The sequence below is a fragment of the Esox lucius genome, chromosome 4 (assembly GCF_011004845.1).
Source record: "Esox lucius isolate fEsoLuc1 chromosome 4, fEsoLuc1.pri, whole genome shotgun sequence".
NCBI classification, from domain to species: domain Eukaryota; kingdom Metazoa; phylum Chordata; class Actinopteri; order Esociformes; family Esocidae; genus Esox; species Esox lucius.
In genome coordinates, this window is record NC_047572.1 from 20,316,432 (window position 1) to 20,343,518 (window position 27,087).

At 40.2% G+C, this 27,087-nt stretch overlaps 1 protein-coding gene across 1 annotated transcript in view; it reads left to right on the plus strand.

The window, feature by feature from the left end:
* il1rapl2 (interleukin 1 receptor accessory protein-like 2) overlaps positions 1-27,087 on the plus strand; it is a 245,846-nt gene that overhangs the window by 16,980 nt on the left and 201,779 nt on the right. The window contains exon 2 of the mRNA XM_010899418.4: positions 6,478-6,580. Coding sequence (XP_010897720.1) covers positions 6,499-6,580 — 82 coding nt within the window. The 5' untranslated portion in view covers positions 6,478-6,498. The remainder of the gene's footprint in view (positions 1-6,477; positions 6,581-27,087) is intronic.

The following is a 27,087-nucleotide window of genomic DNA, read 5'->3' on the forward strand; positions in this document are numbered from 1 at the left end:
TCTATATGCTTTATAAGTGGGAAAACCTGCGAAATCGGCAGTGTATCGAATACTTGTTCTCCCCACTGTATACAGGTTTTGCATCATAGGCTGCCCTCCAGACAACATATTTTTCAGGGAAGACCTTGCTTATTTCATCAAGACAATGCCAAACCACATTCTGCAGGTATTACAACAGCATGGCACCAAAAACAATACAATTTCTCAGTTTCAATATTGAATATGTTGTCTTTGTACTATTTTCAATTAAATATAAGGATGGAGGACTTGCACATCATTGCATTGTGTTTTTACTTGCATTTTATGCAGTGTCCTAACGGTTTTTGGAAACAGGGTTATAGTCTGAGGGAGAAAATACATTTGCAAAACAAAAATAATGTGTTTTATTTCGGTATCTTGTAGTGGTTTGCAGTGTCGTTCCTCAAAACCCTTCATCTCTGTAGATGAACGGTACCTGGGTGGACTCTCTCTCCTGGTGGCCTAGAGTGTTACCTGGAGATGGAAGAACAGATCACGGGGTATTGCCACCGTTGTTTGCACTACTGTGTCATTTTGGACCTATTGTGTTGGACATGACTTCTGTATATTAAACACTGAACAGGAGTCTGATATAGAGCCAAAGAACACCAAGATGAGGTCTTTCAATTAAGTTTGTAACCGTTTACACATACAGTACGTTGCTGGAATCCTTGGCACAACACAATGACGACGTAAAATATAATAACTCACTGTCGTTGTTGCATGTAAGAGATTTGTGACCTAATACCAGCTTTTATACATATTACATGTGCTTGAAGTTGTACTGTCCCAGTACTTAGGCTCACATGAAATGGGGCTATGAAACTCTGACAATGCTGTTATTCTTCGTTCTTAAAACATATAAGTATTCAAACGGGCAGGAATTTAAAGTGGCCTTCTGTTACTTTCGATCCAATTTTTATGCGCCTTGAGTGTACAGCAAAAATACCAAGTCTGCCTGGTTGAGCTGCTGACCTGGATTCTACCTTAATATTCTGTCCACAGCCTACCTGTATTTATTGACCCGGTATTCAGCTGAACATACAAATATATTGATGTGGCCTTAAAAGGTCATGTACTCTTATAATATTCGGTAGAAGAGGACTGGCCAGTTTTGCATTCCTGCTCCTCTGTAAGTTTCTTCCCTGATTCTGACTCCACTGAGGAGTTTTTATTCACCTGGACATACCTGGACCTACCATGTTTTTAGATTTGCTTCACATCATTTGTTGCTATTGTTACTGATTATACATAGAGCACTCTTTTTGGAATAGATGCAATAAAAATGTTTAGAGAACTCCACCGAAATAATGGAAATGGGGAAAAATGCCTTGTGGGATCAGTTGAAAATGCTGAGTTCTTTCCAAAAGAACTGACCTTTCTCACTGGTCTAGTTTATTGTTATAGACCACAGGGTTTAGGTAATCCACTGCAGATCAGATTATAAACTTAGTCAATTAGTTATTCAGTAGTTCCCAAAAGATGTTGTCAATTTTCAATGTTAAAATATTTTTATTTTAGACCATAAAGCAACAAAGCTTCCATGGCAGACTAGTGGGCATGCATTTTCCATGAAGCTCCTTTTGATCTCTCTTGACCAGTCATAACATGTAGGCTTTTCAGAATATAATACAATCCCCTCAGTGGCCAATGACGTATTTCTTTTACGTGGGCTGACTGAGATTGGGTTCCCAACCCCCCCCCCCCCCGCACACACACACATACACACACACACACACACACGCTCTCAGCTCTGGTCTATCATGCAGTCAACTCAGTCCCTCTTTTGAATTGATACGCATCCAGAACACCTCAAGAAAGCTTAATTAGGAACATTTATGTTTTTTATAGGCTTTGTTCTCAGGCTGTTGACCATTTCCACTGCTAATCACTGAAGCACTATTTTGCCATTCACCACTCATGCAGACGGCAATGATGAATTGGGGTTTCTGTTTTCCAAAATGTAAAATTAAATCTCTATGTCTGTGACAAAAACGTATGTAGACCGTGGACAACCTTGTTTATTACCTCTTTTCATTTCAGTACTTCAATATCCATGATGTATTATCCTGTACATTAAAGCAAGGCGCAAGAGGGTGTGGTATGGCAACATATTTGAAAACGAATTGACATTTAAACACACCATCTGGGTCTTGTTTCACTAGAAGGAAAATAAATGGAAGGTTTCATTAGATTGGTATGGATAATGATCACAGACTGACACACAGATTAGACTTCTTTCTGAACTTCTTAATTTCTCTTTGCAACCTGTTTTCACTCTGGCAAAAATCACACCAGTTTTAGGCTGATACTCACACCTCTACTGTATGTGGAGGGTTCCGTTACTGAAATCAGTGATTTGTTTGCCTTCTCATTGAGCCCCGACAGGCCCAGTCAGTGGAAAGGCTTAGGTGTGGTTGAGTCCTGTCAGATGTAGTGGGCTTTCCAGCTGATGGCTGTAGCTGTGTGGCTCTTCTCATCATTAGAGCCATCTGAAACACATAGCAACTCCTCGTGGTAGGGAGTATAGCGGCAGAACCAGATGGCGATACAGTCTGACCACTGATGCGTCTCTCCAGCCTAGCTGCTAGTCATGTGGGATGGTAAGCTACACCATTTGCTTCTCAGACAAGGCTGGTTAAATAATGTGTTGTCCACAGAGAATGGGCTTGAGTCTGATCGGTCTAATGCCTTAGAATGGAGTCAATCTGCACATTACACCCCAATTTAGAATTCACTTACTCCTGGATTCATGGGGGATTTCAAACTGTGGTTTCTGCAGTAAATGCCACCTCAGGAGTTGCTAGCCATTTTAAAGAAGACCCTCCAACTAGCGGATAATTCACTTTGAGAAACTTAACCAGACACATGGTCATGGAAATGCTTCGGGGTAGGAGCTACAGCTCACATTTCAATACACTGAACGGAAAACTATCTTTCTTGCACAAGCTGTAAAAGGATCATTGTGGACTACATAAAACACTCTGGCTTAGGTTTACCACGGATATGTTCATGTTAGAGGTTTTACAAAATGGTTTATTAGAAAGAAGTTCAATGAACAAAAGTGTGGTTTCCGATAAGACAGTTAAAGTGAGATCAGTCCAATTAAACATCACAGGAGAATGTACTAGGGCTCAGTGGGACAGTTTTAGAAAGTGGGAATCCCTAAATATTTGATAGTCAGATACCTGTAGAGGGCCTAATGGCTCCAGTCTGTAGACCATGTGTACCATTTGGGATAGAAATAGCATCTTGTTGTTGTATTTGCTTTCATGGTTCTGTGAGTAGATGATCTGTGTGTGGTGTTTAAAGGGCTCCTGTTCCAATTTCAGCTGTGGTAAGGCTGTTAACAGGGAGAGCCTTGTAATATCGTGGGTCTGGCCTTGTCCTCTCATTAGTGGCACCCGAACGCTCCCCATGTCTCTGGGGATCCTGTATGCATTCAGGGAGGTGAGCCCTGGCACTCTTTATAGCTGGGTGTGCTGTTCCTTATTTGCTTTGATGTAAACTCATATCCCACGTAGCAAAGTAAAGCACCAAACCTGCCATCTAGTCCCTGTGATGTATTTTGGTCTTATCCCAGAGTCTGTTTTACGTGGTGTTTCTGCACAGTAACACAGCTGGGGAAATCAGTTGAAAAGAACCTCGGGCCCAGAGGTCACTGCGAATCTGACTGATTTAGCTCTTTTGCAGGAAAGCATGACTCTCGTTATACATTTGAAAATTGACAAGCCATCGTTTCATTTGGTCATACTCCTAAAATCATTTTCCCGTGAGTCATTCTACACATTGAAAATGTGATGGGCCTCTAAGGCTACGCGCCCATTATAACCAGTCAGGCAGGATCTAGTCTCTTTCATAGCGGATCAACTCAGGAGTCTTGGGAGACAAAAAAGAGTGAAGCAGAAAAGACAGTGAGCGAGACAAAAGGTACATGTCCTGCAGCAGGAGCAGCGCAGTGGTCTGTGAAATGTAGCATGTTGAGATCATCATATCCGCCGCGTGAGAGAGCAACTTCGCCTCCTAAAATCTGTAGATATGCATTTAAAGTCAGAGTGAGGCAAGCACAGCCTTCGGTCCGCAGATCAAATGACGCCCGTGCCCGTCTCTCTCCTCTCTCTTTTAAAAGGCTTAACGAGAAAAAGCGGTATGTGGGCAAGGGCTTGTTGTTCCTCACCATCTCTGGTTCAGTGTAACAGCTACATGTCTCATTCTCCTCCCAGAGCAGTAATGTTTCACATTCCAGATGCTCTAGTGATAGTAGGGAGGGAGACTCACAGGGCTTTACACACTAGGACTGGGACGCGGGGGGGGGGGATGCCTCGGCCACGGTACGCTAGTAGGCTGCCGTTTAGATAATTTTTTTTGGGTAACCTGATAATTAATTGCACCCACCTGGTGTCCCAGGATGGAATGTGTCCCTAATTAGAGTTGGCTTCCAGGTTCACATTTGAATTTGATGGCACTAGTTAGAACCATAGGAGTCAGCAGTAATCCTTTTAATATTAACCATCTGTGTATTCTCTATTTTATGTTGACGCAGATGAAGATTTTAAAATAATTTAAATAATTGACGCATCAGTGCGGGAAATGTTGTAGCAATTGTGCTGGCGTGCGTTTGTGTTGGGGGGGGGGGGGGGGGGGTGTGTCTTCAGGTATACAGTATGCGTGCGTGTGAATGCATGTGTTTGTGTGTGTGTGTGTAGATGTGTGCATTCGGGCCTCTGAGGGACGTGGAAAGACCTTTCAGGTAGCAACTTAGCCACAGACCGGTGACTGCATCCCTGAAGCCATGCATGTTTGAATGCGGTGCACACTGCCAACCTCTGTACGGGGCAGACTGGAAACATAAGACACCAGCCACACACATACTCTTCACAGGGCAGATGAACAGGCACAACCAGTCGTGGAGGTGAGGGGTGGTGAACCTGACGACGCCTGGGCAGCTTGCTGGTAGTGGGGAAAACAGAAGGTTTTAAAACAATAACTGTGAGGGAAATTATACCACTACCCCAATGGAAATGGAAAATAGGAATGAGCTTTGTGGGTTTGTGTGACTGGTTGGGAGGTTCAGGCTTTTGCACTTTCAGAAGTATATTTTTGTTCTCTGCTAACTTTTCTGGGCAACAGGCAAAAAGGCTTGTTTTTTAACACCACTCAAAGTCTGAGGTTATATGGATTATTTGGAGAGAGACAAATGGATTGTGTTTGGAGAAAAATGCATTCAGTGGTAATCTTTTAACAAAGATTTGCCTTCGGTAGCAGAAATGAAATAAGCGTAAGAGAAAGACATTTCTGCAGATAGAGAATGTTTCTGGAGAGATATTTGTTCCTGTTTGTGACAGCCCACAAATACAGATTTTTCCGATTCCTCTATTATTTTTGGAAACAGATGAAATGTGTCTCCTCCCTCTCCAGCTCTGGGCAATACTGTCACACCGTGTAATGGGAGAAAACGTGGAATTACATTTACTTTTCAGAGACATCCCTAATTCACTGGGCAGACTGGATATAGCATTTTGCATAGACTAATAACATGGTTCATCAGATGTACGCACTTCAATGGTTACTGATATCACGATGGATGAATCAGCTTTATATATCAAGACCAATAACATGTTTGACAGACATCTTTATTGCTCCTCTTCAAAACTACAGGATGTTACCAGCCTTGGCTTGATACCATGAACAACAATTTGGCTCTGCACTGTTGCTGTGTGTTGTCTAGACTAGGGGGTTGGGAACATGTAGTTTAGTGTCAATACAGGCATTCCAGATGGAGCCCCTGATAGACCAGTCCTATAAGTGCACTCTGTGCTATGATGACCGGAGAGCTCACCCCCCCAGTCAGTGGACAGCCAGTAAGGATTGTCTAGACTGTAAGAATTCTATTCATGTTGATAATGTAGCGACACATCGGGTTGTCTTAATGCCTGTCTTCGCTGTCTGCTCTATCGTTTCTCCAGCCATCAAACAGATCAATGTGAACTGTGCACGACACAAAACAAATCTCACCTGACTCTCACTGAGGTGGCTTGTAAAGGATAGAGGTTAAGCTTGGTAAACCGTTCAGTAATAGTGATGTTGGGAGTAGTGAGACCTGTAAACCACCTTCAGATGTACCCCTTTTGCAGTCTGAGCTGTGCTTCCTTCACAGCTTCAAGACATAAATCAAATACAGACAGACGTATATTTCGGTTGTGTTTTCAGCCTGTGAACTTTAAAAAATGGGGTGTATGGAATGGATCGATAGTTTCTGTCTTTTGTTATAGTTAATAGTAGTGTTGTGTCAAAATGCTAAATGAAGGAACAGATTGGTCTGTCTTGGCAATGGAAAGACATGGCAAGTCCTGCTTGATGTCCCCCAATATATTTTGGTTGAGGCATGGAGGGGTGAGCAGAGATGTTGCTGCTGCCATAAGACATGTTATCCAGAGTCCATTCTTCTTTTTGTTCCAGCTGCCACCAGAAGTGTGAAAGATGAAGCCCTCAGCCTTCATGTTCCTCCTTATCAGCTCTGCCGCCTGCATCAATCTTAAATACATTTCCAAGAGAAACTCGGGTAAGTCCACAAGTCTCCTTTTTAATTCCAATCTAAAAGAGCCCAAATGTTTCATTCATTTCACTTTCCTTTTATATTTCTCTTTTTGAAATGAAATCCATTTCACCATATCTTTGTGCCGATGCAAAGTTCTCACAAGAAGTGTCGAGGTCTTGATTTGTGAGGGATCAGTTTAATATTTAATGTGGGGGTGTTTTTCCACATGTTGTCTACATGCTTAGCTCCAGCTTAGTGGAAATGTTTTGAATCTGTTTGTGGCCAACAGATATCTAGTTTGAGTTGTATATTTACCTTTCTGATAGAATATGTCTGATGATATCTTTGTGCCACAGTGATGCTTGGTTTGGTGTGCTAATGGAGCTGGGTTAAAATAAAAGCTAATTCCTTTCCATAGACCCATCTAATCCAGTTCAGTCCCTGATTTGGATACTCATCAATGTGTTTTTTCTCTTGCATTGTGTGTCTGTTTGCATGTGGGTGAGGGTGTTTGGTGAGCAATTATGTTATCAGTGCCAAACTGGCTTTTATGTGGGCGGCAAAAACATAGAAGCAATCTTGTCTGTCATTTTTCACCCAGTACGAGATGTAAGTGTTTGGCATTTTCTCTCTTTGCAGTACCAGATGATCAGAGACGGGCACTGCATGTTATTTTGTTTCCCTGCTAATATTTTATATAACACCTCCTTGTGTCAGAGGAATTGCACCAACAGTGTTAATTGTCTGCAGACAGAGACAGCTTTCATTCAATCATTCTTTTGTTTTTCTTTGAAGATGCTTGAACTTGAAGACAAAAACATTAAAATTAAAATGGCTTTTGGTTAAAATCAGTGAAGCAATTTAAATAATGTTATTTGAATTATGGATTTTCTGATATGATCCAAGTCAAGTTCAGTGTTGCCATAGGCATAGTCTATTCAGGAAAACCATAATATTTCCTCCTTCCATGGAAGAAAAATACTGTAGTTCCAACAAGAGGCAGACTATGAATACTATACTTTATTTTCCGATTGTTTTAGGACTGATATAGACATTATTATATGGGGGTTGTGTTAGGGCTGAAACCTAAAAGCTGCAGCTACATTAAAGCCTAACTTGCTTTAGATATTCATTAAGGACAGGTTAACATCCATAATACACTGTAGCGAAACTTGCTAGACTTACAAAACAATCAGTCAGTTATTATGGTGCAAAGTGTGTTTGTAGGTTGATATGATGTTATCCAGCAACAGATCAACAAAATGCTGCTTATCATTTGTCCATTATTTTAGCCATTTGATCCATGTCATAGAACAGCAAGTATATTTACAGTGGGGAGAACAAGTATTTGATACACTATTTTGCAGGTTTTCCTACTTACAGAGCATGTAAGTAACTTTTATCATACTGTAAGTATTTTTTTTTTCAACTGTGAAAGATGGAATCTAATACAAAAATCCAGAAAATCACATTGTATGATTTTTAAATAATTAATTTGCATTTTATTGCATGACATAAGTATTTGATCACCTACCAACCAGTAAGAATTTTGTCTCTCACAGACATGTTATTTTTTCTTTAAGAAGCCCTCCTGTTCTCCACTCATTACCTGTTTTAAGTGCACCTGTTTGAACTCGTTACCTGTATAATAGACACCTGTCCACACACTCAATCAAACAGACTCCAACCTCTCCACAAGGGCCAAGACCAGAGAGCTGTATAAGGACATCAAGGATAAAATTGTAGACCTGCACAAGGCTGGGATGGGCTACAGGACAATAGGCAAGCAGCTTAGTCAGAAGGCAACAACTGTTGGCGCAATTATTAGAAAATGGAAGAAGTTCAAGATGATGGTCAATCTCCCTCGGTCTGGGGCTCCATGCAAGATCTCACCTTGTGGGGCATCAATGATCATGAAGAAGGTGAGGGATCAGCCCAGAACTACACGGCAGGACCTGGTCAATGACCTGAAGAGAGCTGGGACCACAGTCTCAAAGCAAACCATTAGTAACACACTACACTGTCATGGATTAAAATACTGCAGCGCACGCAAGGTCCCCCTGCTCAAATCAGCGCATGTCCAGGCCCGTCTGAAGTTTGCCAATGACCATCTGGATGATCCAGAGGAGGAATGGGAGAAGTTCATGTGGTCTGATGAGACAAAATTAGAGCTTTTTGGTCTAAACTCCACTCGCTGTGTTTGGAGGAAGAAGAAGGATGAGTACAACCCCATCATTCTTTGGGGATGCTTTTCTGCAAAGGGGACAGGACGACTGCACCGTATTGAGGGGAGGATGGATGGGGCCATGTATCGCGAGATCTTGGCCAACAACCTCCTTCCCTCAGTAAGAGCATTAAAGATGGGTCGTGGCTTGGTCTTCCAGCATGACAACGACCCGAAACACAGCCAGGGCAACTAAGGAGTGGCTCCGTAAGAAGCATCTGAAGGTCCTGGAGTGGCCTAGCCAATCTCCAGACCTGAACCCAATAGAAAATCTTTGGAGGGAGCTGAAAGTCCATATTGCCCAGCGACAGCCCTGAAACCTGAAGGATCTGGAGGTCTGTATGGAGGAGTGGGCCAATATCCGTGCTGCAGTGTGTGCAAACCTGGTCAAGAACTACAGGAAACGTATGATCTCTGTAATTGCAAACAAAAGTTTCTGTACCAAATATTAAGTTCTGCTTTTCTGATATATCAAATACTTATGTCATGCAATAAAATGCAAATTAAATACTTAAATTAATTGGATTTTTGTTTTAGATTCTGTCAATCACAGTTGAAGAGTACCTATGATAAAAATTACAGACTCCTACATGCTTTGTAAGTGGGAAAACCTGGAAAATCGGCAGTGTATCAAATACTTGTTCTTCTCACTGTATCTTCAGAAATAAACTAAAGACACTGAACAAAGAATCCTGCAATACTTTAAATAATAGAAACCCACAGGCAACACAATTTTCCACTCTGGAGAAGAAAAACCAAGCTGTGGCTTATCACATATTATCTGATCAACTGCAATCCAGATAAAGTCAGCCTTATCAAAATTGGGTGCAAAAATAATCTAATTATTTTGTCTGGCCATTCCTGTTAAGATCTCACCTCCCCCATCACCCCAGGAAGCTGTGTCCGGGGAGAATGTGTGCTCCTGATAATGCTTGTTCATTCACCTTTAGGCTCTGCATTTCCATTGAGGGAAGGTTAGTGGTAAGCAGGCAATGAACGGTGCAGTATCTTTCTGATCTTGAAACGACAGGACACTTGAGTCCCTCGGTTAATGCTTTAATGTGTAATAGAACGCTCTGTGCCTGCAGCATCCTGAGTGAATTTCTGAGGAAAGAAGAAAAAAAGAAATATGGAAAAAACATTAATGTTTTGTGAAGGAAACTCCATGGCTTTAGTTGAAGCCCGGGACAATTTGTTTCTTCTACTTGCTCTAAGACAATGTCACTGGGACCTGTCATGTGTTTCATCAGGAGTCAGACATTGTACGGCACAGTGATTTTGAAGAATGGCTTTTCCATTAAACCATTGTCTGTAATTGAGAGTGAAATATTCACAGCAGGTAGCTTCTAGGTGCAAACAAAGAGTGTTGTGGCAGTTGAGTGAGCTTCGTAGACTTTGAGTAAAGTAAATGGATTTTATAAAAGCCCTGGTGATAATATGTCAGGGAAAGAATATAAGACCCATGGAAACATGCGTGGAAGTTTGGTTAGTTAAACTATTACAATAACGGTACAATATGTCATGTTCTACTGTGTTATCTACACACATTTCAGCATGCACATAAACTGTAGTCCATTATCCCCATTGGCATAAAAACCCATATTAATACCCATCCTTTACAATGAGCTTGCAGTACCATTAATGAATGTTCAGTGTACACCTTTGGAAAGACATTAAACACTGTTTGAATACATCAAAATGGCACCCTTTTCACCTTTACCGTGCACAATGTTTGATCCCCTTGGGCTCTGGTGAAAATAAATGGGTCAGTATACAAGGCAGGAGTTCTCCACTCCAAGCTCAAGGACTTTTACAGTTTTTTTTATTTTCCTTGGTAGTTAAATGCAGGCATCTTGTATACATGTATTAGGTCTAAAACAGTTACAGGGAAAGGATGACAACCAGCTCCCTGGGGGAATAGACAATAGAGAATTGATAGTCATCGGGACTGTCTGTCTGTCTGTCTTAGGAGCTGTACTGAATGATTTCTAGGAAGCTGAGTCTACTTGGACTTTGCCTGTTTAATGAAGACAATCGCTAAAACTCTGGGGACATGCCCCTAGTGCTGCTTCTCCTCTAGCTTGAGCCTCCTGTAACATCTCCTCCACTCTCGGTTGCCTTCGGTGGCAAATTACCTGGCTTCTTCTTCATATTATTTTCATTAAACACTCTGCCCAGAGAGATAATAGATACAATGGGAGTGTAAATGTTACTTTCACCACTGGTATGCAATAAGTTAGCATATGAAAGGCCACAGCTCCACCATGTCACTCAGTTCTGTGAAGGTTTCATCTGTCCACATCCATACAGCAGCAGTTCTGTTTTTTGAAAGCCGTCACAATCTTATGAAATGGAACCCAAACAACAAAGTTCCGTCTGCCTTTTAAAAACTAGGAATAGTCTTTAGTAATCCGTCTCAGACTGTTAACGGCTGCTTGTGCCAGCCAATATGCTAGTCAGATAAAAGACAGAAATGAAATTAAAAAGATCTTCAAAGGCCATTTTTGCTGCTGACTTTCAGAGTGATTTCTTGCCTTTTCTCCTGCTGGCCTTTCACTTTTACTCCTCCCTGTAGTGGAGACAAATGTGTCAATCCTACAACCAGGTAAACCACTGGGTCAGCTGGATGAAACTGTGGCATACATGCGTTTTTTAATGACACCCACAGATGAACAGTGTTTGTAAACCACCAGAGATAATGCACATGCATGATATAGATAAAATCTTATAGTTAAATAACAACAAATAACTAAGACTTGTCTAAGTTAATAAATTGTGTAAATCTGTCCACAATCTTTTATGTTCAGATGATATACATGATGATATGAAGACATAGTGAATAATTATTAATTGGCTTTATGGCTTTATTGGCATGAATGTGATTGATTTGTATAGTGTATTTGATCGTTTAAAGTTGAATGTTGCTGCAATCTGAGACAACGACACAAAAACTATAATAGATAGAAAGACCATAATGCCCAAAGGTTTATTTTTAGTGAATTGCTTTTCATCTCTTGCATTTAGAAATGTTAAATGTACGTCTGTGTTTAAAATAAAGGGAATTCCGACCGATAGGGGAATGTAGTTCCAGTGGGAAATACCAGTAGGAACTCAAGTCATACATAGGAAGCATTTTATTTATAGATGGAATCTGAGGGAATCTATTGTTGCTCCAGAGAATGGATGTATTTAATAGGCAGCAAAGCTATTCAGTCAGCCAGCAAGGAAGAGAAAAATGCTTAGCAAAGTGCTTCAGACTGTCATAAACTAATCTGAAAACCACTGTCTATCTGCCACACGGTTCTCCCAGGAAAACGGCAGAAACTCTCCTCCACTGCTGCCTATCTTGATATTGTCCGAGGTTAAATCCACTCTTTGTTTCTGGATTGAAATATATATATATATATATATATATACATACATGTATATACAAACCTGGAAGTCTTTACTAGAATCCTTATGTGCCTGAAAAAATGCACTCTCTGGATATCTACCTTTATTGGCGTTTGCTAGAGCACGTCAAGGCAAGGAATTTTGATTTAGAACCCATCGATCCCCTATAGTGCTGGTCAATTGCACTGCTTTCTGTGGGACCCCTCTACTTATCCAAGAGCTGGATTTGAACCCTGGTCTCCCAGTGATGTGGATTGAAATATTGGTGTAGCTTGACACCATTTTTACACCTACTGAATGATCAGTGGACATTTTTACACTTCCTGTTCAAACAACAAATTGCTATCACAGTTAGTTAAACAAATCCTTCAGTGTTGTTTAGAGCCCCTTAGTATCCTAGGAATTATGTTCATATCGAAGTAATTGAAAACGCGATAACGTTCACTTTCAACATTTGACCCCGGCTGTTAAGAACCAACAAAATAGCAAAACCTAAAGGTGCAATGTAGTAGCAATGAAGATATATTGATACTGAACATAAATCACATTGTACAGATAAGCTTTATGTGAACATAATGTATAAGTTCTATGGTGGGTTTTGAGTCTAGTCTGCATGCTTGACAGTCTACTGACTTTACTAGTAGACACTTCCTATTAGTAAAAGTCAATCTATTGACATTCCTACTGCACACTAGGAATATACTGTGAGTATGTGGACATAAGAGCAATATAACGTGACTGTAATGTGATTGGACAGAATGCCCTGGGGATTTTACATTATGTGGATGTCGATTAATTACTGTTTTAATATACATTTTCTAGAGCCCAGCTATGCATCCCTGTGCCCTGTGTGACAGTTGGTTCAGTAGGAACCCCAGCCATCCACTTCATTCATTTAATCATGTCATTATTAAAGATTAGACATCCTTTCCTTCCCCCCTTATGTCACAACAGTTATCACATTTAAAGTTCATCACTTGCAACCTTCATGAATCAGCCTTCTATTTCCAACATGTTGGTTGCATTTGGTTCTGTGAATTTTCTCTCCCACCTGTCACAACTGTAGCCCATCAAGAGTTGCTATAAATCTACATATTCCACTGGGACCAAGTATTTCTATCTCTGTCAAAGCTAGACAGTTAAGATTATGAGTCACTCTACTTAGAAAACACCTTTTCAGTGCACAAGTATCCCCATGGCGACGGGCCAACCCAACTTCGAGTCATGATGCCCTGCCACCCTCAACCCACTCCTCCTCTCCAATTCTGTCACTCCCGTGGTCAATTATTTCTCTGGACATGCACTACTTGTTGTATATTCATTATTTAATATTTACTCTGCCACGTCGGCCTGACAGTGCAATATATTACATAGGAATTAATTGTAAAAACAACTGTCTGTGTGGGTCTACCTCAGCATGTGATATGTATTCTTGTGGGGACAGTGCTAATAAATTACAGCAGCAGCAGTTTGCAAATAAGCTCGGAAAACAAATGAACACTGAACGCCTCTTCTGCACAATCCTAAACACTGCTCAAATGAGACATTTCTCCGGCGGCGTAGGAGCTGAAGAATTAACATGTTTGCAATCTGTGATCTTTCTGTAATGCAGTCAGACCTTTGAACATCATAGTGATCGGTGCCCCGTTTCCAACACCTACATATAACAGTGAAAAAGGCTTTCCTGTCAAAAAGGGGCCCTTGAGAACAGTGCTATGAATAAATATAAACTCACTGGCCGGCAGTTTTAAAATGGCAGGGGAAAGGGATTGAGACATCGGGCGTAATTCCAACCGGTCCAGAATACATGACGACAAGGCATCAAGGGTGGTTATCGTGCATTCATAGTAACTACTGCTGATGTTGTGTAGTACTGTACGTAACCTTGAAGGATGACACAGGTCCTTGGAGAAAAGCTTATGGTGCGTCAAGGCCCAGTGCCGTTATGCAAAACTGGATGGAATGCTAAATGAGCTGATTCATTTGATCTCACCCCGAAGTCTTGGGAAAATTCGCATTCCCTTTAAAACTGTACGAGTATGCGGGATTTGAATGCTGTTTTACAATTCCATGTAAAAGTTGAACTGTCCTAACTCGCGCCCTCTCTATTTCCTCGGATCCACAAACCCAAATGAACTAGAGAAAGAGTTGGATGCAGAATGCAGCAGCCAGCCTGAAAAGCCCCACTGTCAACCACCATGTAATTAAGTTATACTCTTGTCACTGCTAGTCCTTAGTCTAGTAGTTTTGCCAAGCCTGACCATACATAAGAAATGATTATGCAATTCCAGCAGTGCCATCGTACATCTCCTGCAAAACATTGTTGCTTCTTTGTCAGTCAAAGAAATTCAGAGAGAGCCTTTAACATATATGAACATACCAAACATATACATTATTCCAACCCTGCCACAAGTAATGAGGCTGTAAATTAGCTTTTTCAAACCTGGTTTAGTTAACTTTTTCCATCTGTCTGCGTGTGTTTTGGTTTTTATGTCAATAGAAATTCTATCAGTCTCTCTTTCAAATTAGTAAAGGACCTACTGGTATTTTATCACATCTGATATAGAGAGAGAGACATGGAAAGAGACATATAGAGAAACAGAGTGAGAGAGACAGAGGCTAATTTAAAGAAGAGAGTATTATCTGGTATGTTGATTCCAACCCCAGGGGGCATACATTGTAAAAGAAAATCTCTCTGGAATTCTGAAAATAGAGGGAGGAGGTAGACGCTTTTGAACCTGCTACAGATCTCTCCAACTCTGGATGGGGGGTGGGGATGATAAGTGCTTTGTGGCAGGCTGTTCCGGAGGGAGTTGGAGAGAGGAGCATATAGGGGTAACCCTGCAAATTGTGTCATAAAGGCCAAGTGAGTCATTTCAACTCACACTTCAGACTTCAGATTAGTAGGGGATGACATATTGATGATACCTAGACAAACTCTTTTACAACCTGACTAAAACATAGCTACTGTGCATTTCCTAATAAGCAAACTGTAGCTAGCTAGTTTTGAGCTAACTGAACTAATGGAACGTGTCCAGAGTAATGTACAGATCTTACCTGCAGGGACTAGATGATAATATCAAAAACATCAGCAGGCAGTAACACAAAGGTTGTCTTTCAGGAAAGATAACTTAAACTGCAAAATTATGAAAACAATACTGGCAAATGACGACAAAGAGGTAAGACACTCCTGTTCTGGTTCCCTCCCACAGATAATCCCATTATCCACTACCACAGCTCTGTTCTCATCTGTCAGTTATTAGTCTCAGTCTCGTCTGATTGGTTGGTAAGTCAATTCGACAATAATGTTTCATTTCAGTCTCGTGTCTTGCTGGTTGGTAAGTCAATTCTGGGCCATTTCTTTCTTACTTCTTGGTTACAGATGGTGATTTGATTACTTGTCGCTAACACTATTGTGACTCACCTTTACATACACACCACCTTTAATTTTATGAGTGCATACAATCTTGAACAATCTTGAACTAAGATTATATAACAGAACATTTATAGTTACAGTGACCTCCAAATGTGGCTCTTGAAGTGTGGAGTCATTTTAAGTTTGAATGAAAGTTTGAAAACAAAGTTCCAGGTCGTTCAAACAAGGTGTTATAGAAAAATAGTTTAATATCCAGTCCATGCGTCAGAAACAGTATACAAAAATGTCACCCCCTGCTTACTTTTTCAATTTCCAATTTGTGATTACAGCCTTGTCTCATATCAGTAACTTGCTGTGAGCTTGGTACAATGGATACCACAATTGGCTTAAGTTTGCTACAGTGCAACATGGCAAAGCATCAGTAGACAACTTTACCATTTTCTGTAGTTGGTATGACGCATGAATTGAACTTGGCTTGCAATGACACAACTGCACAGGGATGCAGTGCCTTAAGCTGCTGTGCCACTAGGGAGGCCCCAGGGTACACTTTGTGACTTGTCGGATGAAAATTTGGCATTCTAGTTGTTAATTTGTTGAGGTAATCTGAAGAGATTTCACCCTATGCTTCCTGAAGCACCTCCCAGACGTTGGATTGGCTTGATGGGCACTTCTTACGTACCATACGGTCAAGCTGCTCCCACAACAGATCAACAGGGCTGAGATCCGGTGACTGTGCTGGCCACTCCATTATAGACAGAATACCAGCTGACTGTTTCTTCCCTTAATAGTTCTTGCATAGTTTGGAGCTGTGTGCTTTAGGTCATAGTCCTTCAATAGGAGGTAATTGGCTCTAGTCAAGCACCGTCCACAGGGTATTCAGTGGCATGGCGTTGCAAAATGGACTGATAGCCTTCCTTCTTCAAGATCCCTTTTACTCTGTACAAATCTCCCACTTTACCACCACCAAAGTGCCCCTAGACCATCACATTACCGCCACCATGCTTGACAGATTTTGCCAAACATTCGTCCAGCATCTTTTCATTTGGTCTGCAACTCACAAATGTTCTTCTTTGTGATCCGAACATCTCAAACTTTGATTTGTCTGTCCATAAAAAAAAAATCCTCTGTCCAGTGTCTGTGTTCTTTTGCCCATCTTAGTCTTTTCTTTTTATTGGCCAGTCTGAGGTATGGCATTCTACACTCTGTGTAGGAGACCAGCATCCCAGAGTCACATTTTCACTGTGTAGGTTGAGACTGGTGTTTTGTGGGTACTATTTATTGAAGCTGCCATTTGAGAACCTGTGAGGTCTCTGTTTCTCAAACTTGACACTCTATGTAATACACACTATGTATTTGTCCTCTTGCTCAGTTGTGCGCCGGGGCCTCCCACGCCTCTTTCTATTCTGGTTAGAGCCACTTTGCGCAGTTCTGTGAAGGGAGTTCTACACATTGTGAAGGGAGTACTACACTCTTCAGTTTCTTTGCAATTTCTTGCATGGAATAGCCTTCATTTCCCAGAACAAGAATAGACTGATGAGTTTCAAAAGTTATTTGTTTCTGGACATTTTGAGCCTGTAATCAAACCCACAATCGCTGATACTGAAGATACTGAACCAGTCTAAAGAAGGCCAGTTTTATAAATTATTTAATCAGCACAACAGTTTTCAGCAATGCTAACAAAATCGCAAACAGCTTTTCTAATGATCAATTATCCTTTTAAAATGATAAACTTGGATTACCAAACACAATGTGCCAATGGAACACAGGAGTGATGGTTGCTGATAATGGGCCTCAGTACGTATACAGTATGTAGATATCCCATAATAAATCTGCAGTTTCTGGTTTCTGTTATTTACAACATTAACAATGTCCACACCATATTTCTGATCAATTAGATGTTATTTCAATGGACAAAATGTATGCTTTTCTTTAAAAAAAAAAGACATTTCTAAGTGACCCAAAACTTTTGAACAGTCTCGTTGCAGAACTTTAGCTAAAGAGTCGACCTGTTCTTAAAAACAGACATGAGCTGTTCCAAAACTAGAACCTTCCGATCAAGCAAACTGCATTCTAAAAATGCTTAATAAATACGTATCTTCATTTGAGTAAGGCTTAATGTTCCGTCAAAGATGTAGTTTTTATTTTTATTAGTGGTGCTCTTGAGCCAAAAAAGTTTCCCAGAAATGGTGTTATATGTCATGTTTTGCCGATTTGTGATCATAGCAAACTTTAGCTGAGTTCATTTGTTCTCCAAACCAGTTATTCATGGTTGGATGAAATCTATATTGTAGATTAATCATGCCTTATGCTCAGTGTAAGAAGTTGCTAAAATTTGGAATTTCAAATGCTAACTGAGGTTTGTTAGTGTCTTTACCTAAAGATTATGCTCTTGACAATAACATATTACACATCCAGTCCAAAATAGAAGGCAAAAAATTATTTTATTTCATACCCAAGAAGTTCTAGACTACATGTTTAACTTAAGGAACTCAAGTACAAATGGTATACTGAATAGTATTAGTGTGACAATACAGCCAAATATATTTGTGCTAAACCATGTTCAAATGTCAACATCTTCTGACTTGGCTGGGAAGGCCTATAAGTGATGCAAATTGTCCAGTATTGCCCGGGTGGTGGGAGGCATCTGCACCAGAGATATCCTGATCTCATTGCGCTCTAGCAACTCCCTCAGACAGTTCAGGCAGTTTCAAGGAGACTTTAAATTGTTTATTTTCGTGCCGCTGACTTAGCCGCTTTCTTTACTTCATAATTGAAATGTTGGATTTATGACTCTCTCAACAAAACATCTAAATTTAAGAATAGGAATTAAAAACTTTATTTCAGGTACCTGTAATATTTGATTTTGTCTTATTCTTGAACATGATTTTCAGTTCAGATGCAGTCGTTAAACCAACATAAACAATTTTAATCTGAAGACAAACTGGAATGAAAAACATAACGAGTCAGTGCACAGATGGAATTATAGTAACTGTGAAACATTTATATAAAATATTACAAACATTTACAATTAAACAAGAACTATTGTGTTATCCGAGAAGTTAATTTATATCTTGTGAGTCAGCTAGAAGAAATATCATTGAGCATTTTTAAGAAACTGGGCATGATGAAGGCAGATAATGCAGTGGAAAACAAAAAAGCTGTCTGCATCCGATGAAGAAACAGCAGGAAACCCAGTAAAGTACCTGCTGAACATCTGGTAAAGTAATCTTGCACCTAGAGTAAGTACACACATTGAATGTGCGATGAAGTCTTACAAGAATTGGCCTTGAAGGGCATGTTGCAGCTTACAAAACCATTTTGTGGAAAGGCTATGAGCAGAAGAGACTGCAGCAATGGTTTCTTAGCTGCAACAATGCCCTAACAGGCCAATTATTCTAAGAATCACGGTCAAAGTGTGTCCTTTGGTGTTAGATTACTTTGCAGTGTAAGTCATTTTCATATTCAAATTAAATTAAAGCAAATCTATTTTGTTTATCAGAGTATGAAAATAAAATGGTATTTTTTGAGTTGGAACATAAAGTACAGAAAGTTCTGTGTTGTTCTGCTGACACGGTTCTCAAACCAAGTGGAATGCTACTTTGGGGAGGTGTATCTGCCGTGGTCATGTGGGTGTATCTCTACATCAAACATAATGTCTACATTTGACCCAATACATTTAAGATTCCCTCAGATATTGACTGGATATTAAACTACCCCTTATGTTTGTTGACTAGCCACAGCCTGCGTGAAATTATAGTAGACAATAAGTTGACATTGCTAAACAGGGACACAATTAAATAAATCAAGAGCAGAAATCTCATTAGCGGACAGTTAACATTGATAATCCAAATGCATTGTACACATACAGGTCCGGTTTTCACGGAAAGATTAAGCCTAATCCTGGACAAACAAAATCAAGCTCTGTGGAAATCTCTGTTGACCTTGATTGTTCAGTCCAGTTCTATGGATTATCTGTCAGTGAATCTGGCCCATCAAGTTTAAAAAGATGGATCATAAAGTATATTTTCAATAAACACAAATATATCTAAACCTACAATAGAATAGACTTTATATATACATTTGGTGGGAGAGAAGATTTTTTACCTTGCCAGTGTGGAGATTATATCCAGCACTCTTTCGGTTACTGGTTAGATGGTCAAACCACTGGGCTACCTTTATTGTTTTTCTATTATTATGATGTTTTCGGCTAAATTTTTACAACCAGTGGCCAATAATCAAGTTGAGCAAAACTGCAAAGTGACATTCTCTTCTTATCTATGTATTGTACAGTAGGCAGGCCTACATTATTTTAGTACTGGAGCTCCTGTTTTGTATGTGCGTGAATTACAAGCAGGATTCTGCTTGTAATTGTGCAGGTGGATAGTTTTACCCACATTTTTATGTTTGCTATGATGTTTGAAATTAAATGAAAACAGCACTTGTTGGTAACTTTTTTGCTCATCTAAAAGTGTTTAAATAGATTCACTGTCACAATATGTTAACAAATTATGTTGATTCAACCAGTATGTGCCCACTGGGAGGCATCAGAGCAGAAACAAACAGTCTTAATGATTTCTGTCTGTAGTTTTTCCTATAGTATGTAACCCTATTCAATGATATACTGTAGCACAGACTGGAAAATATTTTTTCCATGTTTTAGCGTAATTGCAGTGTGATGGAATCTTGCTTTCGTTATTAGTTCCTTTCATGAAAACAATGCCAGCTAATTGAATTACATATCCTATTTTCCCCCTAGATTGTTGCTGCTATGAGAATACAAAGTCTTTCAGAAACACAAGTTATGCATTTGAAAACTATTTCTGTACCACTAAATGAATGTTAAAATATGAAATATAAGTGTAATTATTTTAACAATCTAGCCAAGCAAATATGCTGCGTAGTTTTGTGGATTCATGTTGGGCATTTTTCAACAACATTTTCTTGCTTGTGGTTGTTCTCGTGAACGTTTTTTTTTATGTCTCCCAAAGGAGCAACCACTCACAAATACCCGTTCTCTTCTCTGTGTCTCTTGCAATTGGACATGACATCTCAAAAACCAAATAACGTTTGTTTTATGACAGGGAGCTATTGAAACAGATCAGTGATGGCAACTCTTGATTTAAAGATTCAGGCCTTGGCAGACACTGACAGCAGTCTCGGTTTCATGCATCTCTGTCAAAGCCAGGCGTTTGTGAATCTTGACGGGCGCCTCTCTACTGCAAACAGCCTGAGCTCTGAGACGGCCTTCCCCTTTATCTGTTAAGACATTTAACCCCACATGACAGAGCAACTGTTTGCTTCCTGACCGCGGCTGTGTTTGGGTATTCATCTGAAGTGAAGCTTGGAGCATGCTCTGAATGCAGATGACATTAAGGGAAAAGACATGTTCAATTCATCACTCACTGGTGCACAAACACACACCTACACTGGCAGGGATGGTCTGAAACAGCACATGCCATTTATACCGAAGTATAACCCCAAATCTCCTTAGATTGTAGTCTGGTTGTCCATCTGTGCAAAACAATCTGGAAACCTAGCTTTTAAAATCTTTACAGAGTTCCTGTTTCAAGTATGTTTTATTGAAATGCAATTGGGTCATCAAAAACAAGAAAATGAACACAAGAAGATAGAAATTCAAGGAAAAACAAACACACCACATTGCCCCATCCCCCGCTAGATACAGTTCCATACAGGATATCCAAACAGACACCTTGTTGGCCCTGAAGGAGCCATCTTGACTTAGTCAGTGCTGCTCACCATTTGGCCACTAGAGTCAGAGTGGTGGTCATGCCTCTCTAGATGCATCATGGGTTTCTCTTCCTGATTTGGTAGTGGGTATGTCTGGGCATTACTTATTATGTTTCTTTACCGGAGTTGTCATGGTGTGTTAAATATCTTCAATCAGCAGCAGAAGAATATCCAGTACCCACTTAGCTTGTTTCTATTGATTGATTGACCAGAACTTCAATGGAATGTGACTTCCTAATGTGAGCATAATTAGGAAGTAAAGATCATGCATTTTCTTGAAAGTAGAGTGCCTCTCAAAAGTATTCATCCCTTTGGAATTTTCCACATATTATTGTGTAACAACATGAAATTGAATGGTATTTAATTAGAAGTTTTTGACACTGATAAACTGATAAAGAATCTGTAATGTCAAAATGGCTCCGTCTAGTTGGATGGGGACCTTTCGTGAACCACAACTCGTTCCACATATTCTCAATTGGATTGAGGTCTAGACCACTCCAGGACTTTTGTTTTTATGCCAGTCCAATGTGACTTTGGTTGTATGTTTGGGGTCATGGTCCTGCTGGAATCGGCAGGTCTCAGACTTCAGCAGGTATTCTTCCAGGATTTCTCTGTACTTTGCTCCATCTGTTTTGCCCTCTGTCTTCATGGGCTTCCAGGCCTTGACACAGAGAAGCATCCCCATAGCATGATGCTGCCATTGCCATGCCCCATGGTAGGGTTGGTGACAAATATAGGCCCTAGTTTTAAGGACAATATTCTATATTTCTGTCTCATCAGACCATAGAATAATGTTCCACTTGGTCTCAGAGTCTCCCACATGCCTATAAAGTTTTTTTTAAACAAGGATTTATTTTTGCTGCCCCTTTTGTGAAGCAGCCAGGCTGTTGTTGCAGTATGCACATGCCTCGTGGTGGCCTCTCTGACTAGTGCCCTTGCCTACAGTAGATGCTTCTTTTTTGAGGACATTCTAGGCTGATTCAGAGTAATGCCATATTCCATCCATGTTTTATTAAAGGATTTCACTGTGCTTCCGGGGATATTCACTGCCTTGGAAATGTTCTTGTATCCTAACCCTAATTGGACCTTTTGAGGAACCTTATTCCGGATTTGCTTTGAATGTTCACTCCTCATGATGTAGATTTTGTTGCTAACCATGGTACTAACTAACTAACTGTAGGATCTCACAGAGACAAGTTTCTTTAACCTGAAATCTTGTGAAACATTTTTATTTTACACAAAAAATCTCCAGTCCCCTAATTAAGTGACTTCTAAAGATAATTGGTTGGTCATGCAAAGGGGGTGATTTATTCTGCAATTTGTTATTTTCTGTTTTATTTCTGTAATGAATTTAGAATTTTGCAGATTTTGTGTTTTGCTTTGACATTATTGATTTATTTTTGATAAATGGTGCAAAAAAAATCTGAATCAAATCCAGTTTGATTTAATACTGCCACACAATGAAATATAAAAACTTCATAGGGCTGAACACTTGAGAGCCACTGTTTATACAAAAGATTGATGTTCACAATACTTTCTAAATATAGAGAGGATCACCTGGATAATAACTTAAAAGGCAACTTTTAGTGAGTTATGACTTAAACATCTATCTCTAATATGCATCTTGTACGGTATCCATATCTATGTAAATTAGGTATTTATTCACATTTATAACACTCCATGGGCACAGTTCCTATGGTTTCCGGCCTCAAATCTGTAACTTCATTCATTTGAGCCAATGAACAGCAATGTCCAGTTGATTGCCCATACATACTCGCCATCGTCGTCAATCACACATGCATTTGTGCTCACCTTTGCATCAGAGCCAGATAAGACACGCCAAAAGGGTTTCATATGCCATAGTCTTTAAAAATGCTTTGGTATATTGCTTATATTACTACCCATTCCATGCAGCTTATGGTTCTTGTTTTTCATATACTATATAATTAACACCTAAAGCACTATAGCCCCTCCCCTAGTGTTTTACCAAATAAGATGGACTGGATACAATTTACTTGCCTTTATCGTTCCCATAGAAACTACATGGTGCCTGCAACAACTGATTGCATTGTTTCAGTGAGTCATTCGCCCCAGGCAGGGGTTCAGTCATGAAAAAGGAAGCACCATAATGGTTTGAAAGAACACTTTGTACGAGATCGCCAATTGAGTGTTATTTTGCCAATATCAAAATATTGTTTAAGTATTACACTCAATGCAGCATTGCGGATCAAAGACATATCTAAATATAGCAGGGAATATAACAGCAGTCAGTGGTTAGTTAAGGAAGCGTTACAGGCAGATGTGCTTTCGTCTGATTTTCTTCAGAAAGGGGTTTAACCAGAAGGAAATAATTTGTCTTCCAGCTGAACTCACCCCAAGATAATTCAGGTTTTGTTTTGCTATTTTTTACCCATCTATTTCTTGGTGGAATTCGAGGGGGGGAAAATTCTATGCCAGACAAAAAGCTCTCTCCTTTTCTCCAAAGGGAATAGGACCTCACATGGCAGGATATGCTCTCTTGACGGGAGCATTGATAGACAACATGTTGTAAGTACTCAAGTTTAATCGAGGACCCCTAAATCCCCTAGCAGTCCTGTGATTCAATCTAATGAACAGTAGTATGTATTCAAGTCCCATGGAAATCTAATAGGACACACTGAGGGGATGTGGGTCCAGTGATGGGAACATGGAGAAATTATTTAAAAAAAAAATCAAGGATACAGTAGCGGAATTGGCATGACATTGTGTTACTACCAGACACAGCAGTATATCACATGTGCCATATAATGCCCTGCCAAACCAGGCTCAATATCTCAGGTCTAATTGCTAATTAATCCTTCAGGTGCCTTCGAGGCCATTCTGAGAGTCAGCCAGTCTGTCCATGGGGGGGCGCATGCCCTGCTCTTTCCAGCGATGTAGATATTTCCAAGGCAGGAAACATCAGCTCTGTCAAGCAGCTACTGGCAGAATGCATATCCTGTCCGCGAGACAGGTTCCCCACAGGTCATAGCCATATGCTAGACACTGATTGTGTGAAACAGGAGCATAATGTAATACAAATGTAGAGTCTTGAATGTTTTCTGTTTCAGTGCTTCTCAATAACCAGGTTTGAAGCTGTGCGGGGGCCTCTTTGGGGTCCTGGCTCTGTGTATAACTGAGCCATAATGCGGAGACAGTCGCTGTTTATTGTGGCTCTCTTCTCAGAACACATTGGATATTGGCTGTGGAATGGCTTAAGGGATTTGAACATGGGGACCGATACCAGATGTGATGAGAAACTGCATTCTCACAGAAAAGCTCTGTTGTTTTCTCCCTGGGTTAATGTCACACCATATAGAGGCTAGTGCGTGAGTAGAAGACTCGATGGTGATACAGAGTGTTTTTGAGGATGAATCAGTCGATGGTATGACACCTTATGATGCTTTATTGACTTACAGCTGTAATTGGGACAAATTCTTTGCGATTACTGTATTCAACATAGAAATTTTGACTTTGATTATGTAAGTTAAGTATGACAATATATGAACATCTATAAATCTCTGTTCTAGTACTATAGCTGAGTCCATTGTCTCCAATTTATCTAGCAGATTTGTTTATCTAAGCAGCTTACAGATCCATGTTTTAACTTGTTCTGTTAGCAGTTTGCTAAAGTCCTCACACCTCACACAGTGCCATGCAAAATGAACAGGAACCTATTTCTCTTCATTAGTTTGTTACAGTTTTTCCCATTTGAATACACACTATTCTCTGAATAATTCCCCAATACCCCTGAACTGTTAACACAAAGCCCATTATATAAGTCACATCTCCAAAACCTTACACACACAGGGAAGTATTTCATTCTGGTCTAAGAACTATACACACATCAAATCAAATAATCATGTCAGAATCACGCACACAGACATCATATCTGTTGCACGCACTCAGCATTAAGAAAACACTGTGTGTAGAACAATTTAGCCCTCATCAAAATGGAAGATTTATGTAGGATAACAAAACTTTATTTAAAATGTATTTGTATTATAACACATACATTTAGTATCATCAAGCAACAAAAAATTACAGTATAGTACAGTACACATGAATGGAAAGAAAAGAAAACACTGCAACCTCAGGCTTTGTCCTGCCTATCATGCTGAGTTGGCCACATGTTTTCATCCACATCACAACTGATGTTTTCCCTGGACAAGCAGCGGGGGAAAAAGCGCCTAGCATGGTAGATCCATCCTTGGCATGCTTCTACAGTGATATTGCCTCAGACCTTATCCATTGCCTGGAGAAGACTTGCTATTGAAGGTTCCGATCATACACCATCCAAAATTCTTCAGTTGGATTGCGGAAGGGGGAATATGGTGGAAAGAAAATGATTTGGATCTGGTGTGGTTGGTGAGCCTAGGGCCCTGTGTTGTCTTTCTGTGGGTGGGAAAAAAGGTCATACAGTGCATCAAGGAATACCAGAAGGAGTGCTGTGTTGTAAGGGGCAAAAGTGTGAAATGGCTCTTGGTCCGATTGAATCCTTCCTCGCCCACTGTGTCTTCCTCTACCTCTTCCTCTTTCTGCTCGTTGTTGCTCCATTTTTAATGTACAATCATGAGTCCTTTTTTTATAGGGGCACACAAGGACTCATGAACGAGGAGAAATGGGTGAAGAATTTAGTTAATTGGGTTTGCACAGTTGAAGTGTGTTGTAATGCATTAGAACTTTTTGTCTGGTGACTCGTGTTCGAACAAATGGCACAGGTGTTCTCAATGACAATTGTGCTCACAGACTGAGAGCTGTTTGTAGTGTTTTGCAACACGAGTGAACTGGAATTGCAAATTGAGTTGAAGCAAATATAATGTGTGCTTGGTTCTGCAGAAATGGTTCATGGTTCTGGGATGTTAGATTGAACATCTGATCGCTCTGTGTACGCTTTTGGTTACGGTGTAAAAACAACTGGGAAGAACTGTAATGAACTTTTATCATGTTTCATTGTAAGTGAAAAAATCAATTAGAGGCATGGTGAAGAGAATGTCAGAACCAGAGAAAGGACAGAGAGGAGTGAGCTGATAGTAGGTCACTTGGCATCCATTTTGGATCTTTTTGTCTTTCATTTAGATTAATGTAGGCTTCTGTGTCATGCTATACAAATGGGGAATACACAGTTATTCCTGTACATTTGCACTATCTGGGATCTAGTGCTATATGGATGTGCTTTGGCTGCCTTTAGAATTTGTGCACGAGACACCTTAGAATAGAATCTAAATTAAGAAATTATTTAGTGAAACTTGTTACCAGGATTAGCAGTTATTTGCAACAGGTGTTATTCCTAAGTGTTTTATTTGTTAAACACTTCTAAAGACCATTACGGTCCAATTATGTTAAGTTTACTTCTGTCCCTTTCATGCTTTTTTTATTTATTTAGGATGTGAAAAATGTCAGTGTCTTGTCAGAGTGACATGGTGTGCTCTTGAAGAGAGATGTGAATCCAGAAAGGTGTGTGTGTGGGTGTGTGTGTGTGTGTGTGTGTGTGTGTGTGTGTGGGGGGGGGGGGGGTGTTGGGGTTGAACACCCACAAGACACTCCACTAATGATGCCCATTTAATTGCATTTTAATGTACCTGAGTGCAGCAGCTGCTCTTCCACTCACCCACAAACTCTATGTTCCTGCATCAGTCAGCCGCGGCGCTCACTCCCCTCACACGACAGATCAATTAGCAGGCCCGGTGACACAGGCCTGGCTGCCACAGCCCTGCTGGAGATGCATATGGTGGTAGGGAGTCTTCTCTGTGGTAGATTGTTGAATGTTCC